The 19,117-nt window shown below is 40.3% G+C and overlaps 1 protein-coding gene across 1 annotated transcript in view; it reads right to left on the reverse strand.

Moving 5' to 3' along the window:
* The window catches only part of CCNY (cyclin Y), a 228,363-nt gene that overhangs the window by 116,030 nt on the left and 93,216 nt on the right, over positions 1–19,117 (reverse strand). Inside the window, exon 2 of the mRNA XM_079769141.1 lies at positions 10,477–10,551. Coding sequence (XP_079625267.1) covers positions 10,477–10,551 — 75 coding nt within the window. The remainder of the gene's footprint in view (positions 1–10,476; positions 10,552–19,117) is intronic.

The following is a 19,117-nucleotide window of genomic DNA, read 5'->3' on the forward strand; positions in this document are numbered from 1 at the left end:
ATGGTGGCGCCCAGAGCCAATAAGGAGGGAATATGCTGACTGCCTCATCCTCAAAGACGGCGGCGCCCACAGCCACAAGATGGCGGCGCCCAGTACCCTCAGCTCTGTGCGCCTGCCTCCGGAGTCCCCCAGTCCCCTCAGCTCCCCAGCCGCCCAGGGCCAGCCCAAGGCGCAGGCAAGACTCGGATGGCAGCTGCCCAGCCGACGCCCGAGGTGCAGGCAAGCCTCAGATGGTAGCTGCCCAGCTGCCCAGGGCCGGCCGGAGGTGCAAACAAGACTCAGATGGCGGATGCCCAGCCGACGCCCAAGGTGCAGGCAAGCCTCTGATGGCGGCTACCCAGCCGCCCAGGGCTGCCAGGGGCTCAGATAACCAGGGCCGGCCGAGGCTTGCACTGCTGGCAGTGGCAGCAGCAGAGGTGTGATGGGGGTATCTCCTTCCCCTGATCGCTGGGTCGCCTCCCGCTCCTGAGGGCTCCTGGACTGTGAGAGGGGGCAGGCCGGGCTGAGGGACCCCCCCACTCCAATGCATGAATTTTCATGCACTGAGCCTCTAGTATACATAGAAGATCTATGGTTAATCTCTTCCCACTGCCCTGCTTCATTCTGAGATTTGTCCATCTGTTCCATGTTTCTAATGCCTCTAGTTCAATTTTATTCATCACTTAATTTTGTTCATTAGATTCCTTGTTCATTTATTTTCATTTTTAGATTTAATTGTTGATAAATATGTATTTATTGCCATACAATGTCTTCATATTTTTGGATTCTTTTTCTTTTTTGTTCTGATTGGGTGATTTATCTTTCCTAAAATTCCAAATCGCTGAATTGATTGTTGGCATCCCTTCTCTACTGTTGATTCCCTGTAAATTACTCTTCATTTATAGTTAGTGTATGCTTAATTTCTGACTGGTCCTTTTTCGTGTCTTTGATGTTCTCACTAAGGTTCTTAAAATTCTCGCTCAGATCCTTGAAATTCTCACTAAGTACCTTGAAGCTCTCATTAAGCAGCCTTATAATAATTATTTTGAACTCTGTATCTAGTAGTTTGCTTGCATCTACTTCATTTGTTCTTTTTCTATAGATTTCTTCTGTTCTTTCATTTGTGACACGTTTCTTTGTCTCCGTATTTTGGCTGATTCCCTGTGTTTGTTTCCATGTATTAGGAAGAGCTGATATGGCTCCTGAAATTGGTAGAGTGGCCTTGTGTATTAGGTATCCTGTAGGGCCAATGGCTCAGCCTCCCCAGTCATCTAAGCTGGGCACTCTAGGTGCACTACTGTGTGGGTTGTGTGCACTGTCCTGTTGTAGTGGAGTCTTAATTGCTGCCATTGGCATCACCGAAAGGAATTAATCCCCAAATCAAGTGCCTGTGAGGACCAGCTGCAACTATAGCGGAGGAGCTGCTGTGTAGGAGACCCTCCTATGGAGAAGGACTTGCTTCAGTGGAGCTTTGGTGTTCACTGAGTCTGCCCCTTGAATATGTTGCTCATGGATGTGTAGAGTTGTAATCTGATATGGTCTGACGCTGCCCCCTGGATGCACTAGCCCTGTAGCCCCGCTGGAGGAGCAAAGTTAGCCACGGCCTGTGCCCTGCCTGGGGTCACCTGTCAGGACCTACAGAGTGATCTGCAGATAGCTGCTCCTTGTGTTGGACTTGGAAGTACCCAGGAGAGGCCAAACTGTGAAGTAAAGCAGGCTGCTGCTAGTGCTGGGTCAGGGGCCTCTTACTGAGAGGTATGGGGCACACTGATGCCAGCTGCTGCTTGTTTGAGAGATTTTAGGAAAATCTGAAGCCTGAGCCAGGACAGGCCATTCATATGGAAAAGCCACTGCAAACAGCTCCGGTGAGGCTGCAAATTGGGTGGGGTAGGATCTCGGAATCACTAGGGCAGAGGGAACAGTGTGAGGCAAACTGATGGAGACTCAGATTTGTCACTTGCCAGTTAGTTCTGCTGCAGGGGAGGTATCAGCATAGGAACAATGACCCCTGAGGGCACCCCTGTCTGAGAGAAAGACACCCCCTAGTACTTGCTCTGATGCCAAGACAATCAGGTTCCTCTCTGTATGTCCCAGGATCCCCCCAAGCCTGAACCCCTGCTCTGGAGCTCAGAGGGAGTGAGTTTGAGGAAGTCCATGCACTGGCCCTTTATGAGGGACTGCCTGGGTCTCCAGCAGCCTAGATGTCACTCAGCTGGGTTTTATACCCCAAAATTACAGGGACTTCTCTTCCCAGTACTGGAACCCTGGGCTGAGGGTCTGCTTGGTGCTGGGACCCCTTGCTCCTCATGGGAGGCCTCCGCAGCTGGGATATCCCTCCCAATTAAAGTAACACTCGATGTGAGTGTCGACCCAGCCCTTTCTGAGCCTCTGCCTCTCCTAATAGTCTTTCTTTAATTCTCTAGTTGTAGGACTTCCATTCAGCCATACTTCAGAAGCTTCTGAATAATGGTTGTATTTTAGTTGTAATTTTGATGTGGTTGTGGGAGGCATTGAATACCACATTTATCTATGAGGCCATCTTGGTTCTCTCTCCAGTTGTTTTTCCAATTATAACTTAGTCCCATCTGTTCAGGGTATCAGCCATACTCATATCTAATATGACATAATAGTAGTGTCTACTCCATATGTTCTTAAAGAAAGTGAGATCATCTTTCATGTTCTATTTTCCTTTTTCATTTCACTGTTTTCCTTCTCTTCTTTTTTCTATATCCCTTATTTCTCTTTCCTTTTCTTATTCTCTTCCACTTTCTTTTGATATTCCTTATTATATATTCTTTTCTTTTCTTTATCCTTCTTTCTTTTCATAGTCCCTTTTTCATTTATTTTTTTCGTCTCTTGTCTTTTATTATTATTTTTTGTTTGTTTCAGTTCTTGTTGTTGCTGGTTTGTTTTTCGTGTGGTTTTCGGTTTTGTTTCTTGTCTTGTTCTGTTAGCATCTGTACAACAGTTTGCACAAAATGGTCAGGATTGAGCCTCACAGTAAGAAAGTCTGAGGCTTGAGCCAATCCACAATTGTGACAACAGCAACCAAGAACCAATTACACAATAGGAGGGCTCACACAACCCACACAAAGGACATTCTTAGAGCACCCAGTTCAGGAGATCAAGGAGACATCACCACTGAGTAACAAAGGACACCTACTACAGAAGGCCACACTATCGAGAGTGGGAGTCATAGCAGTTCTATCTAATACATAGAAGCAAACATAAACAAAGAGTCAAGTGGGGAGACAAAGAAACAGGCCCCAAATGAAAGAACTGGAGGAATCGCTGGAAAAAGAGTTAAATGAAATGGAGGAAACCAATTTATCAGAAACAGAGTTCTAAGTAATGTTATAAAGATATTCAATAGCATAAAAAAGGAAACAGAAACCATGAAAAATATCAAGTTGGAAATGAAGAAGAACAACTGAAATAAAGAATACACTGGAAGGAAACAACAGTAGATTGGATGAAGCACAGAATCAAATCAGCAAATTAGAAGACAAGGTAAAAAAAAAATCACACAATCAGAACAACAGAAAGAAAAATGAATTTAAAAGCCTGAGGAAAGTTTAAGGGAACTTTTGGACAATGTGAAATGCAACAACATCTGCATCATAGGAGTTCTAGAAGGAGAACAAGGTGAGCAAGGAATAGAGAACCTGTTTGAACAAATAATGACAGAATATTTGCCTAACCTCGTGATGAAAAATTTCACACGAATTCAGGAAGCAAAGAGGGTCCCAATTAAGATGAGCCCAAAGAGACCTACACTAAGACCATCATAATTAAAATGGCAAATGTAAAAGACAAAGAATCTTAAAGACAGCAAGAGAGGGAGAGGAAGGAAAGGGGGGTGGGGGTGGAGGGAGGGAGGGGGAGGGTAGAGGGAGAGGGAGAGATAATTACCCTCAAGGAAGTTCCCATATGGCTGTCATCTGATTTTTCAACAGAAACACTATAGGACAGAACGGAATGAAGTATTCAAAGTAATGAAAAATAAGAATCTGAAACCAAGACTACTCTATCCAGCAAGGCTATTATTCAAAATCAAAGATGAAAGAAAAAGCTTCCCAGATTTTAAAAAAGAAAAAGACTAAAGGAGTTCATTATCACCAAACCAGCAATGCAAGAAATATTAAAGAGACTGTTATAAGAAGAAGAAATAGAGAGGAACATAGGCATAAAGAATACAAATAGCAATAAATAAATACCTATAAAAAATAATCTTAAATGTAAATGGATTAAATTATTCAATCAAAATACATGGGGTAGTTAAATAGATAAGACAACATGACCCATATACTAGTATATGCTATCTACAAAAGACTACCTCAAAACAAAAGATTCACATAGACTGCAAGTGAAGATATGGAAAAAAATATTCCATGGAAATGAAAAAAAAAGTTGAGGTAGCAATACTTATATCTGACAAAACACTTCAAAACAAAGGCCATAACATCAGCCAAAGGACACTACATTAGCCAAAGAAGGACACTACATAATACTAAAGAGATCAATTCAACAAGAATATATAACACTGATAAACATACAATATGCACCCAATATAGCTCCTAGGAGCTATATTGGGTGTACTTTACTCTTGGTGCACTTTAAGAAAGACATCAACAGCAATACAGTCATAATAGGAGACTTTAACACCCCACTAACATTACTGGATATATCTTCCAGACTAAAAATCAACAACAAAAAAGAAACCAGAAATGACAGACTGGATCAGATGTATTTAATTGATATTTATAGAACATTTCATCCCAATGCAGCATAATATATACATTCGTCCCAAGTGCACATGGAACATTCTCAAAGATAGACCACATTAGGATTCAATATAAATCTTAACAAATCCAAGAAGATTGAAATCATATCAAGCGTATTCTGGGAACACAAGAGCATGAAACTAGAAATGAACTACAATTAAAAAAAAAAAAAAAACCTGAAAAAATTTCAAACACATGGAGGCTAAATAGCATGTTATTAAACCACAAATGGGTTACCAAGGAAATCAATTTAAAAAATCAAGAATTACCTGGAAACAAATGAAAATGAACACACAACACAAAATCTATGGGACACAACAAAAGCAATCCTCAAAGGGAAGTTCGTATCACTACAGGCTTATCTCAAGAAACAAGAAAAATCTCTAATAAACTAACCATACAACTAACAGAATTAGAAAGAGAACAACAAGAAAAGCCCAAAGTAGAAGGGAAGAAATACTAAAAATCAGAGCAGAAATAAATAACATAGAGACTGAAAATTTTTTTTCAAAAGATCAAAGAACTGCTTCTTTAAAAAGATAAATAAGATTGGTGAACCTTTAGCCAGACCCATTAAGAAACAAAGAAAAAGGACACAAATAAATAAAATCAGAAATGAAAAAGGCAAAATAACAACTGACATCACAGAAATACAAAAAATTGCAAGAAAATAATATAAATAACTATATGCCAACAAATTGGAAACCTGGGTGAAAAGAACCAATTCCTAGAAACATACAATTTTCCAAAACTAAAGCAGGAAAAATCAGAAAGCCAGAATAGACCAATACAAACTAATGAAATTCAATCAGTAATCTAAAAACTCCCAACAAACAAAAGTCCTGGACTAGATGGCTTCATAGGCAAATTTTACCAAATATTCAAAGAACTAACACTTACTCTCCTCAAACTATTCCAAAAAAATTCAAGAAGAGGGAAGACTTTCTGACTCTTTCTATGAGGTCAGCACTATCCTAATTCCAAAACCAGATAAAGACACTACAAGGAAAGAAAATTCTACACCAAAATGCCTGATGAACATACATAGTAAATTGCTCAACAAAGTAATAGCAAATCGAATCCAACAATATATTAAAAAGATCATACACAATGAGCAAGTGGGATTTATTCCTGGGATTCAAGGTTGGTACAATATTCACAAATCAATAAATGTGATATATCACATAAGCAAAATGAAGGATAAAAATCACATGATCATATCAGCAGATTCAGAAAAAGCATTAGAAAAAATCCAGCACCCATCTATAATAATAAAAGGATAATATGCTAATTAGACTGGACGTCCTTCCTTCCAGACAAAGCCGCAGCAGGCGGGGACCAAGGCAGAGGCGGCAGAGGCCTCCGACCGTGGCCATGGCAGCGTGTGGGGGCCGAGGCCAAGGCCCATGCACGAATTTCATGCATCGGGCCTCTAGTTTATGATAAAAAACGCACAGCAAAGTGGAAATAGAGAGATCATACCTCAACATAATAAAGGTCACATATGAAAACATCATACTCAATAGGCAAAAATAAAAGTGTTTCCCTTAAGATCAGGAACAAGACAGGGATGTCTGCTTTCATCACTCTTTTTCAACACATTACTGGAAGTCTCAGCCATAGTGATCAGACAAAAAGAAGAAAAAAAAGGCATCCAAATTGGAAAGGAAGAAGTAAAACTGTCATTATTTACAGATGACATAATGCTGTACAAAGAAAACTGTAAGAACTCCACCAAAACACTAATAGATCTAATAAATGAATTTGGCAAAGTAGCAGGATACAAAATTAATATACAGAAATCAGTGGCATGTTTATGCACCAGTAATAAACCCTCAGAAAGAGAAACTAAGAAAACAATCCTATTTACTACTGCAACAAAACAAAAATTTAATGAAAGATGTAAAATGTATATGGAATTCCAAAAGATCCCGAATAGACTCAGCAATCTTGAGAAAAAAGAACAAAGTTGGAGTTATCACAATACCTGATATCAAACTATACTACAAGGCCATTGTAACCATAGCAGCCTGGTACTGGCATAAGAACAGGAAGATGGGTCAGTGGAAGAGAACAGAGTGCCCTGAAATTAACCCATGTCTTTATGGTCAATTAATTTTTGACAATGGAGGCAAGAGCATACAATGGAGTAAAGATAGTCTCTTCAATAAATGGTGTTGGGAAAATTGGACAGGAACATGCAAAAAACAAAACTAGACCACCATATGCAGGTATTAACTCCAAATGGATAAAAGACTTAATTGTAAGTCATGAAACCATAAAAATCCTAGAAGAAAACACAGGCAGTAAAATCTCAGACATCTCTTGTAGCAACATTTTTGCTGATGTATCTCCTAGGGCAGTGATGGCGAACCTATGACACGCGTGTCAGCACTGACACGCGTAGCCATTTTTGATGACACACAGCCGCTGAGGCGGCCGCATGCCAAGGATGAAACATTTGCTGCTCCTGAGGATGAAACATTTGCGAAATAATGTTTTTCCCTCAAAGTGACACACTACCCGAGTTATGCTCAGTTTTTTGGCGAAGTTTGACACACCAAGCTCAAAAGGTTGCCCATCACTGTCCTAGGGTAAGAGAAACAACGGGAAAAAATAAACAATGGGAACTACATCAAACTAAAAAGCTTCTGCACAGCAAAAGAAACCATCAACAAAATGAGAAGGGAACCCACTGCATGGGAGAACATATTCAGCAGTGATACATCTGGTAAGGAGTTATTTTCCAAAATATATAAAGAACTTATACAACTCAACACCAGAAAAACATACAATCCAAATAATAAATGGGCAAAGGCAATAGCTGGTTTTGCTCGGTGGTTAGAAGGGTAATGGGTTCAATTTCCAGTTACGGACACATACCTGGGTTGCAAGTTTGATCCCCCAAGTTATTTACAATAGCCAAGATCTGAAAACAGTTCAAGTGATCATCAATAGATGATTTGATTAAAAAAAAAAAATGTGTACATTTATACAATGTAATACTATGAGGCTGTAAAAAAGAAGAAACTCTTACCTTTGTGACACTGTGGATGTACCTGGAGAGTATTATGGGAAGTGAAAAAAGCCAATCAAAGAAAGACAAATGCCATATAATCTCACTTATATGTAGAATCTAATGAACAAAATAGAACAGAGCATGGACACATGGAACAGACTGACAGACCTCAGAGAGGAGTGTGGTGGTGAGGAGAATGGAAGAGATTAGCCAAAGAAAAGATATGCATATATGCATAATAGCCCATGGACACATATAACAATGTGGTGAAGACTGGGGGGTATGGTGGTGGTGTCTGGGTGGAGTTGGTAAAGGAGGGGAAAATGGGGAACATTTATAAGAGTATCAACCTTTTTTTTTTTTTTTTAAGTAAAGGAGAAGTTCTCAGGACAAATTTCCCAAATAGTCAATTCTCTAGCAATCAATTAATTTACCAAATAATTAAACCACTAAAGTTATCAAATTTACCTATTTTAAAACTTAAAGCAGTTATTAGATGGACTTGTTTTCAGCAAATTGGCCTGTTTGATAATAGGAAGCCAAAGGAGAAGGAATAGCCAATGGCAGCAAGTGCCATGAGCATTCAAGAGCTAAAGGAGGCAAAAGGTCTTTTAGGCAACCTTAGAACAACATATCCTGCACAGAATAGTGACTGAAATGAAGTCACCTGTGGAATACTGAATGGAAAGAGAAAAAGTAGAGATGGTATAGAAGCTTTCACTAAGCAGAAGAGTAGAGAGGAACACTTCAGGAAGATGTTGGTTATTGTTCATTTTATTGTGTTTAACCTGTGAGACTCAAATCGTTTCACATGTTGAATGGAAAGCTCCAGCATTTAAAGAAAAATTGAAGCAATGAATAGAAGGGTGAGAGGAATTGATACCTTGTGTTCCAGAAAAAAAGGAGTGGAATGAGACCTGCTGTAGATGTGAAGGGGGAAGATATATACTTCCCTAACTCCTTCCTTCTAGAGCAATCCTTCTGTTAGGTCAGATAATTGTTGAATTTCCTTTTACCATGATGATCAAGGCATGTTACCAACTTAGAGGCTCTAATGCAATTTCATGTAAATCTAATCAGAAAAATTTCAGAATGATGTTGGTTTGCACCCTGAATTCACTGGAAGAACCAAACCCAAAAGTATGTCAATCCTGTAGCTGGTTTTCACAGCACTAATATTAAGTGTAAAACATGTTAATTCTCGTTTTTCATCATCCCAAGTCCTCATCCCCACTGTCACTTTCCTTCTTTTGCCATATCCTACCCTTCTTTCAATGGCTTTCCACTTTACCAGGCCAAGAAAACAAAGTTTTGTTTTTATCCCCTCCAATACATTCAAAGCTTCACAAGTATTTAAAGTGTACAATGATTTATTCTTTGTCTTAAAAACATTGATTTAAAAAAAAAAAAATACACCTAGTTGTCTCAAATCAAGTCAGTGGTCTGCTTAACTAAAGATCACCAATATTATTATATCAGCATTATACCATATCAAAATTATTACCTAATCATTACTGAGGAGTTATCAATTCCCATAATGAACTTACTGTCTTAAATATGTTAAACTAGTAGCCCATTTGCAGGAAGAATCCTGCAAGCAGCTGCTGCGGCCGCGTGTGCTGCCGCTACCGCACCTGCACCCCCGCTCCGCGGCCCCCCGCTTTCCCTCTGGCAGCCACCTTGCTTTCCGCTTTTCCTCCCTCTTCCTTCTAAGTTGTCTTCAGTCTTCACTCCTCCCTCCCTTGGCGTATGCAAATTAACTGACATCTTTGTTGGGTAATTTGCATACTCGCCCTGATTGGCTGGTGGGTGTGGCTTTGGCTGGTGGGCGTGACTTGGGCGTAGTGAAGGTGCAGTCAATTTGCATATTACTATTTTATTAGGTAGGATTATTTTCTAGTCAATTGAGGACCTTCTCTAAATTAAAGCTTAGCAATTTGCCAAGTCAGGGATAGAATCACACAGGACTCTATCTATAATAATAAAAGTATAATATGCTAATTAGACCAGATATCATGGACGAAGCTGGGGCTGTGAGGGTTTGGCTGCAAGGGCCGAGGCAAGCTGCCACGGCTGTGAGGGCCAAGCCCCTTGCACAAATTTCGTGCATGGGGCCTCTAGTTGTAATATAACATCCTGGTCACAATATCATCATATAACACCTTTCTCCTGCTACTCTTTTCCATAGGAATCCAAATGAGAAGATTTATGTTCACTGTATAAGTTTTATCTCTCCTTTGTAGCTAAGGGCCAGGGAAAAGTGAGATAAGCTGGTACTGGAAAGAGAAGAAAAAACAAACCAACAAAAAAACCTCAGGAGAAATTCCACACACACCTGGGATAAAACATACTTTGCTTTCTTTTACATACCGTCTAATAAACCAATGCTTCTGATCTTTAGAGAATTTATGCAGATATTAATTCTTAAAGAAAAATTTCTGACTCTCAGTTTAGGAAACTACTGACACAGAATGTTCACAGCTGATTGGCAACATTGCTTCAAATAGAAAATTCTAAAAATATAACTTAAGACAAAAGAAAGAAACCCCAAGAGAACTACCATCAAACAATATATTTGGGGGGGGGGGGGGGGGTCATTACAAAGGATTCTAGAGGGAAATGAAAACTTAAACTAGTTATTAACATGGGCCTTGCTTTTTTTGAAAGAAAAAAATATATAAATTAGCGACCTACCGTCTGTCTGAGATTTACTGAGAAATATTGTGCTGGCTCGAGGATGGTCTGAAGGATTGAATTCCATGTTCAAATCTTTAAAGAAAGAAAAAGAAAATACATGAATATCCATCTGATAACTAAGTAGAGTCAAGATTAATTTTCAATTTTTTCAACCTTACATTGCTAATATGGTCAAGGATTCTAGAAAAAAATCCTACAGTTATTGTGTTTATAGATTCTTCTAGATTCAATTGAGAACACTTTTATTTAGAAATTAAGACAAAGTCATACATCAAAATTAGGCACTTGGCTGGAGATCTATTAGCCTAAAACTCCATTGTCTTTTTAAAAGTATGCTCTGTACCTGAGCTACTACAAAATAACAAGACGTTATAACATGCAATTAAAGAGTTATGTGCTATAAGTAATTCATCTAAACTCTACAGTTAAGTAATATTTCCTTGCTAAAGGTGATTTAAAAAAATAATAAAACCCAGCCAGCTTTAAGACACATTAGCACCCACACACTCTCCTTCATTAATAGTGTTAATTTCTGAAAAAAAGCAAAACATCCTTTAGAGCAAAGACTATAAACTGGCCTTTTGTGGGCATAATCTGGGACATGGACATGTTTTGTTTGATGCCTACATTTTTTTTAAAATTTAAGGCAACGTATATAATTTTTATTTTCAAACATACTACAAAGAAAACAATCCGTATTTCCAGTTTCTTTTGAGAACTCAGATCATTTGGCAGCACCAGGCCCCCGCCCCAACGGCCATAATCTGCAGGAATGTAGCAGCTGCCAGCCCCTGCAGGTAGCTCCTAAGGTTCCAGTCCCTGGTGGTTGCCCCTCCCACTTCCCTGACACTCATCAGGTGTTGCTCCTCACTTTCGGACATTCCTACCCCCATGGGCATTTGGTTTTATGATCACTGCCTTAGAACAATTTCCAAGGGCATGTATAGACTTGTAAGTTATATAACAATTTAGAATTCCATAATAGAAGAATTTTTCCAGTAAAAAAAAAAAAAGAGAGAGATTCCATAAGGAAAGACTGAGTAAGAAAACAAAAGAATTAAGTTAGGGGAGGAAAGAAAGACCAAAATCATTAAAAAGTCAGAATGATCTTAAAATCAGCTTCCAGCAACAGAATGAAAACTATTTTGAGTTCAACAACTTATAAAGAAACACCTAAGGAAAGAAAAGACAAGGATGATCATATATACACCGGAGGGAACACCTAGACTTATCCTCAACATGCCTTTGTAGTGAGGCAATTTTTCCTACATCAGCCAATGACTCACTGTTCTATAGCTCCTGGCCTCTTATTGGGTGCTTAATTATAGAAACACCTATTGAATCTTATGCAATTTCAATTATCTGGTGCTTGGACAACTATTAAAACTGCATATAGTATACTATAGTTTCATAGCTAAAGGCATTGGGGGTTTTTTTGTTTGGGTTTGGTTTGTTTTTTGTTAATCTTCACCCAAAGGATATTTTTCCATTGATCTTTTAGAGTGAGTGGAAGAGAGAAGAAACAGAGAGAAACATCAATGTGAGAGAAACACATTGACTGGTTGCCTCCTGCATGGGCCCCGACCAGGACCAGGGCCAGGGCCAGGGAGGAGCCTGCATCTAAGGTATGTGTCCTTGGCTGGAATCAAACCTGGGACCCTTTGGTCTGCAGGCCACTACTCTACCCACTGAGCAAAACCGGCTATGGCAAGGCATTGGGGTTTTGATGGAAGGAGAAAGATAAGCAAAAGAAGAGTTTCTCAAACTTGCCTCAATTAAACTTGCCTAGGTAAGATTAGGCCAGAAACCTCCTGGTAAAAATAACCTTTATGAAGGGGTTTCCTAATCAACTAGGATTTTTTTATAAAATAGTTAAATAACAAATGTGCTAAGTTATTAATTTTTGGAGACTTTTTGGCATATCAAAATTGAAAGTTTTTATATATAATTTCAACCATGATGAATACAGTTAACTTTCAAAAGCCTTAACCCATCATTCCCATAGAAAAGTTCCAGTGAAACCATTGTGCGTGCAGTGCTTCCTGCCTAGCAATTAGCAGGGGAGCAACACCAAGAACTCGGTCCACGAACCTTGGACAGTAACAGCACCCCAAATTCTTACTTTGTTCCCTTCATACCCAATTCAGACTCATCAACAGTTCAGTTGCTTTTTTCTTTGGAGCCAACAGTGGAGCCAAAATAACATAAGACTGCTATTTCTTTGGGAATTGAGACCTGCTGCTTTTACTAGTAAATTCAAGAATGTCCTAAGGACAATCCCTGACTCCCTAAAAGATTAGGATCTGGTGCTATAATGACAAACCCTAAAAGTTGCTAAGAATGGGGGTAAGGAGGGGAGATCAAACAAAGGACTTGTATGCATGCATATAAGCCTAACCAATGGACACAGACACCAGGGGGGTGAGGGCATGAGTGAGGGGATGTGGGGGGGGGGGGGGCAATGGGGGAATAAGGATACATATGTAATAATCAATAAAGAAAAGGGAAAAAAAAGAATGGGGGACTTTACAGACTGCAAGGGCTTCTAAAAAAAGGCATGTTATAGTAATTATCAGTATACCTAGCTATTCCACCAAAAAAACAACAACACCCATGTGAAAATATTTTATTCAAATGGAAATAGGTGAAGAAAGAAACATGACACTATTCTGGGGAGAAAATATGCATAGGCCTAGAAAGCATATTAAAAGAATATACACTAATATTTGGTTAGATTTGAATTAATGCAATTGTGCCTTCTTTTTGCTTTTCTGTATTTTCTAAGTTTTCTGCATTTAATATGCTTTTATTGGTTTGTTTTTTAACTTCTGTAATTTAAAACACTTATTTTTAAAAACATGTTGAGAAAAATGACTTGAGCTCTTATTTTCCTCTAGGTGGCTGGACTATTATTTCTCTAGCACATGCTGGTTCTCTCAGGAGACGCCCCAGAACTCTCTTGGCTGTGGCTGTTGGACCCCTCCCAGAAGTCAGGGAGATGAACATGCAGCCACAAAGATTAATCTCCCCACCAACACTGTCCATCTGCTGTAGGAACTCATAATGAAAAGTGATTGGCACTGAGGAACCCCTGAGCGGAGGAGCCTTTAGGTGCCAGCAGCTCCCATGTCTCTACTGGACACTTCCTGGTCTAAATAGGGCCATGGGAAATGGGTAAGATGACTGTTTGTTCTTCTGTGCAGAACCCAAGCAGCAGGAATCGTTTCACACTCTCCCTATCAAGTGTGACACAAGGAAGATATTTGCATTTTCCTTTATGGTTAAGTCATAACTCTTGGTCTGATTCTATGCTCACTGTGTCACAGGTGGTTTTCTGCGTGGTTGACAAGCCAGGTATCATCTCTACCTGGTTCAGTGACACAAAACAAGTCGTGAGTTCAGAGGAGTCTTCGAGATCAGGGTTTGACCTAATACTCACAGATGAGGTGAGTGAGGCTGAGAGAGGTATCTAGTTGGGTGATAACAGAACTGGATCAGAACTCTGGTCTCTGGCTGGAATTACCTAGTCCAGAGCTTTTCCCAAAACCCCTACTAGGACAGGCCTTGCCTTAGATCCCGAATGCCCTAGAACAGCGGTAGCCAGCCTTTCGGACCTCACGGACCACCAGTGGTCTGCGGACTATGGGTCAGCGACCACTGCCCGAGAAGGACTGAGCCTGACTGATAACAGAGGAAAACACAAATGCCCCTCAGCAGAGTTCACATACCCTTTTTAAGTCCACTCTAGAATTTAAACTTTGGAATCTAGATCCTGGATGAGATAATCAGAAAGTTTCCACACAAAGAAAAATCAAGGAAATCTCTGCTTCTGGACATAAGAGTATGCAGTGCTGCTGAGGAAAATGGAGACCACCAGCGAATTTTTATTTGAAAACACACCCAGGTGGTTATACAGGTTAGAGAGCAACATTTCTGAGCTGCCTGGACATTGCTTAGAAAAGAAAGCATTTAAAAAAAAAGCTTTCAATAACATGCTGGTTTGCATTTATCTTCAATCCTAACCCAGATATATTTCAAAACTGAAGAGTATGAAGCAATAAAACTACACCAGGGGCAAGCCAATAGGCTAACTTTACCTTTGTACAGCACGTGTCTGAAGGACAGATTTCTCTGAGTAACCCTAAAATGAGGATGGCCAACCAAAGAACCCAGCTGATTTAGCACTATTTTAAATATCAAAATAGCAGAATACAAAGGACGAAGAATTGCCAGGTGTTTCCTACAAACCAAGTTTAAGACAGTAGCCCCAGATCTTGAGGAGAAATATGTTAACTACAAAATGTGCTGTGGCGCTTTGGCCTGTTCGGCTTGGTCAGCCCACGGACCAAAGAATCTGGGTTCCATTCCAAGTCAAGGGCATGTACCTGGGTTGCAGGCCTGATCCTGGGTCAGGGCGTGTGCAAGAGGCAACCAATCAATGCGTCTCTCTCACATCAATATCTCCCCTCCCTCTATGACTCTATCCCCCGCACCGCGCCCCCCCCCCCCCCCCCGCAAAAAAAAAGAGCAATGGAAAAAATACCCTTGGGTAAGGATTAACATCCCTCCCCAAAAAAAATATGCTTTGGCAAGGGCACTCCAATTTTGGGGGAAAATAAAAACAATGGGAAAAAGCATTTTCACAAGCCAAGCAAAATAAAACTGCCACATCAAACTTCAGATGTGAAGTCAAGTGTGACAAAACAGATACATTAGCCATACAGAAAAAAATCCCACTTAGGAGAGTCAAGAAAAATGGTGTCCCAAATGTGTGCAATGTGTATACAATTGGAAGAGTGCTGTGGTCTCAGTTCGGCTCAGTAATGTTTCTGATTGGCAAGAATTAAAAGGAAAAAATTCATGGTACATTACGCTTGTGGACGAAAAAGAGGCCACATAAACCTGACAAGCTCAGGGGAGGCCTGCATGACTGCCTTGCAAACTCAGAGACCTAAAATAACCACAAAGAATGGTCTGAAATTAAAAAATTTTCAACTAAAAACAATTTATGGTAGGTAGTCATGTACTAGGCCAGCATCTTCTTTACTGTAACTGAGCCTGTCTATTGTCTTTTTGCATCTACTATAACATATCACTGGAATGTCAAGGTCATTTTCCTTTTCTGGACCTCTCAAAGCACAGGCAACACTCTGCAGAGACCACAATCCCCTCATTGTTATTGAATTAATTATTGACTGTTAACTATCCTATACTCACCTATGTAAAAGAAGTATATGTGTCTATATATTTTTCTTTTTATCCAATCCCAGAGGTTTCCCTGTTACTTTCTCCCACCTTCCTAATCTATCACCAATGGATTTCATGTAACCCATTTCCGGCTCTTTTGATCGAAATATATAAAACAAGTAGCAAAACTGCCATTCTCTGGAGCAATATCTCAATCTGTTGAGATTTTGCTTCCCAACATCAACAATTTGACTCATATAAACGCATAAAAATTCTTCACAGGTTTGAATGTTTCTGACATTGACAAGCTCAAAATTAAAGATTACAGATGAAATAAACCTAACTGTTAAAGAATGCTGACTTGCAATGGATTCACCAAGGAAGCTCAACCGCCCCCGCCCCCTCCATTGGGTCATTTTCTCAGATGCCTGACGAAGGAGATCCAGCTGACACTCAAGCTGTCTCAGAAGCACTAGCAAAGAACCTTAGTAACTTGACTCTCAACCCTAGTATCAAATTCTCTTCCCTTCCACAAAAACATTCACCCCAACAGCAGGACAGAGAAAAAGAATTAACGGGGTATGTACTGGGGATGAGTTATGGACTGTTCTATAGAAGGAGACGTGGAATGAGGACAACAGCAAGTCTTAAAAGAGACCTCAAAGGACGGTTTCCAATACGGCTAAGGGGAAGGAATGAGGCTCTTCAAAACCGCAAGAATAGGAATAAACCAGTATTTCAATGTGGCTGTAGTCATTGCCTATCACATCCAGGTCCTTCTTCTGGTATAGCTGAGAATTATGACATGGAGTCCTTTTAAGCATACACCTTATTCTTATACTCATTTCAGTTGTAACACATTTTTTATGTACTATTTCAAATTTTAGTAGCAAATGTGTGTATAGGGCATCTTTAATAAACTTGAGGCATATCTGAAAAAAAAAAAAAAAGAATGCTAACCACTCTGCTAAAGTCAGTTCTAACTAACACAATTCTACCTATTTTAAAGTCATAATTTAAACACTAATTGTTCACATAATCCTCCCTCAAACCACATTAAATATTCCTCAACCCTCCCCCAAACCTCTCTGGGAAATTCACACAGCCCCACCCATGTAGCTGTGACTTTTCTCACCTCTCCCCATCAAGCTCTTGAAGTACCTGATGTGCTAACTTATCCAGAAAAAGTAATAACCTTTAAGATTTAAATATTTACTTAGCTGGAGGCCATTTAGGTGTGATTTTAGCAGAGACCACAGCCCTTACTGAAAAGAGTGAAGCCCCACTGCAGTATGTCCATCCCTGAGAAAAGACCTGCAAAGATGAGCTGACTACAGACCATCAGCTCTGCAGGGAGAAAGGTCAACAATGGTCAGCGCTGGCACAAAGAAGGGTGAGACACAGTTCATATTACACAACCTTACAATTTAGTCGGTGAGACCAGATGGAGTAAGTACCTGACACCAGCAGAGAACCTGACCAGCTCATGAGTAACAAAGAGCAAAATAAGTGAACAAATCCTAAGAGACAGAGAACAGTTTACTAAAAACAAAATAGCTTAAGCAAAGCATTGACTCTTCCAAAAGTCACAAATTTATACAACAGCTTTATATTTTTCCTGGCAAGGCTACTCAACTGAATTTAGTTAAATTGAACAAATGTGCACTGAGTCTCTCCTATATACCAGCTATTGTGTTTATTTAGCCTCGTTGATGTCAAAAGATTATTCTGGGGTAGTATTTTACCTCCTTATTATCTACATAAACTATTTCATGGTCATTAAGAATGCATTCTTGATTTTCAAATGGCTGTAGTCAATGGTGAGACAAAATAGGTATTTAGATGACTTCAAAATGCATCGTTATTTCTATTCCATATGTCTTCATAATCTATAATAATAAAAGCATAATATGCAAATTGACCAAATGGCCGAACAGCGGAACGACCGTCCGGATGACCTAACAGACGAAGCTGGGGCTGAGAGGGCCAGCTGAGGCAGCTGGGGCTGTGAAGGCCTACTCTTGCACAAATTTCATACATCGGGCCTCTAGTTACATTATAATGAGGTAAGTTAGCACTTTATTAGATAGCATGAGAATGACTACTGGGGGGTTTGGCAAGGTCAGTCAGGTCTGCCGTGGTTTTCATACATTTATTCAGCAATCAATCAATGAGCATCTTCTAGGTGCCAGGTGCTGCTGAGTTCCCTATACTGAGGATAAAGAACAAGAAAGATCAAGTTTCTGTTCTAACTGAGCATTCTTCTAAGTTCAAGGTATGAAGTACCAGTGGAGAAAACAAAAATAATAAAATAAAAACATGAATATAAACTCTGTGAGTTTCCAGTCAAGATGGTGGAGTAGATAAACACTGTACTTGCCTCTTCCCATAATCACATCAAATTTACAACTAAATTACAGAACCACCATCATTCAGAACTACCGGAAACACTAGCTACACAGAAGTCCTATAACTAAGAATATTCAGAAACCATGTTGAGACTAGTAGGAGGGGAGGAGACACCCATGTGTAGTAGTTAAAAACAGGGATACCTCAACTTTGGAGGTTACCCCTTGAGGAGAGAAGGACCCCAGCCCCATACCATGCCCCCCAGCCCAGTGTTCCAATGACAGGAAGAGAAGTCCCCATAATTTCTGGCTGTGACAACCAGCAGGATTGTAGCTGAGTGAGTAAGAGGGCTGCTGGAGTCCCAGGTGTTCCTCTTAAAGGGCCCATACACAGACTTACTCACTGATGGACTCAATTGGTTTGAGCTCCAGCATTGGGGGGCAGCAGCTCCAAAAGAGACAGGGACATATGGGAGGAACTGAATGTCTGCCTTCAGGGCAAGGGCTGGAGAAGCATCTTTCTCCCAGGCAGAAGTGCTGCCAGAGAATATATTTCTTTGCTGAACTCGTGAATGACATATCCCAAGTCTCCATCTACCTAGCTAACACCATTCTCCCGAAGATTCCCTGAAAACTTGCCCTACTCAACTTATGGGCCCAGTCATGCCACTTTCAGTGGTTTTTACAAACAAATGACCTGTCTTGGCTCATGCTGGGGTCTTTCCTAAAATCTCTCAAAGGTTCACAATCCACAAACAAGCAACATGTGGCCTTAGCATGCCCCATACCTCTTTCTAAACAGCCCCAAGCCCAGCACTAGTGGAACCCCGCATTAGTTTGCACTTTAGCCTCTCCCAGATACCTTCAGCACATCTGAAAATCACCTTTTAGCTCATATGGGTGGCTCCAGGTGCTGCACAGGCAGTGGCTGACCTTGGCCTACACCAGCGCTCCTCCAAAGAGGCCCTAAAACCAACACACCTGGTGGCCAGCTTCACACAACACTAGAGCACCACCCAACCACTTCCACAACCAATACACCAAAAAGGCAGGCTCAGTGGGCACTAGAACCCCACTAAAGTTAATCCTGCTAGGTGGATCAG

The sequence above is a fragment of the Cnephaeus nilssonii genome (genome assembly GCF_951640355.1).
Source record: "Cnephaeus nilssonii genome assembly, chromosome: 4".
In the NCBI taxonomy this organism is placed as follows: domain Eukaryota; kingdom Metazoa; phylum Chordata; class Mammalia; order Chiroptera; family Vespertilionidae; genus Cnephaeus; species Cnephaeus nilssonii.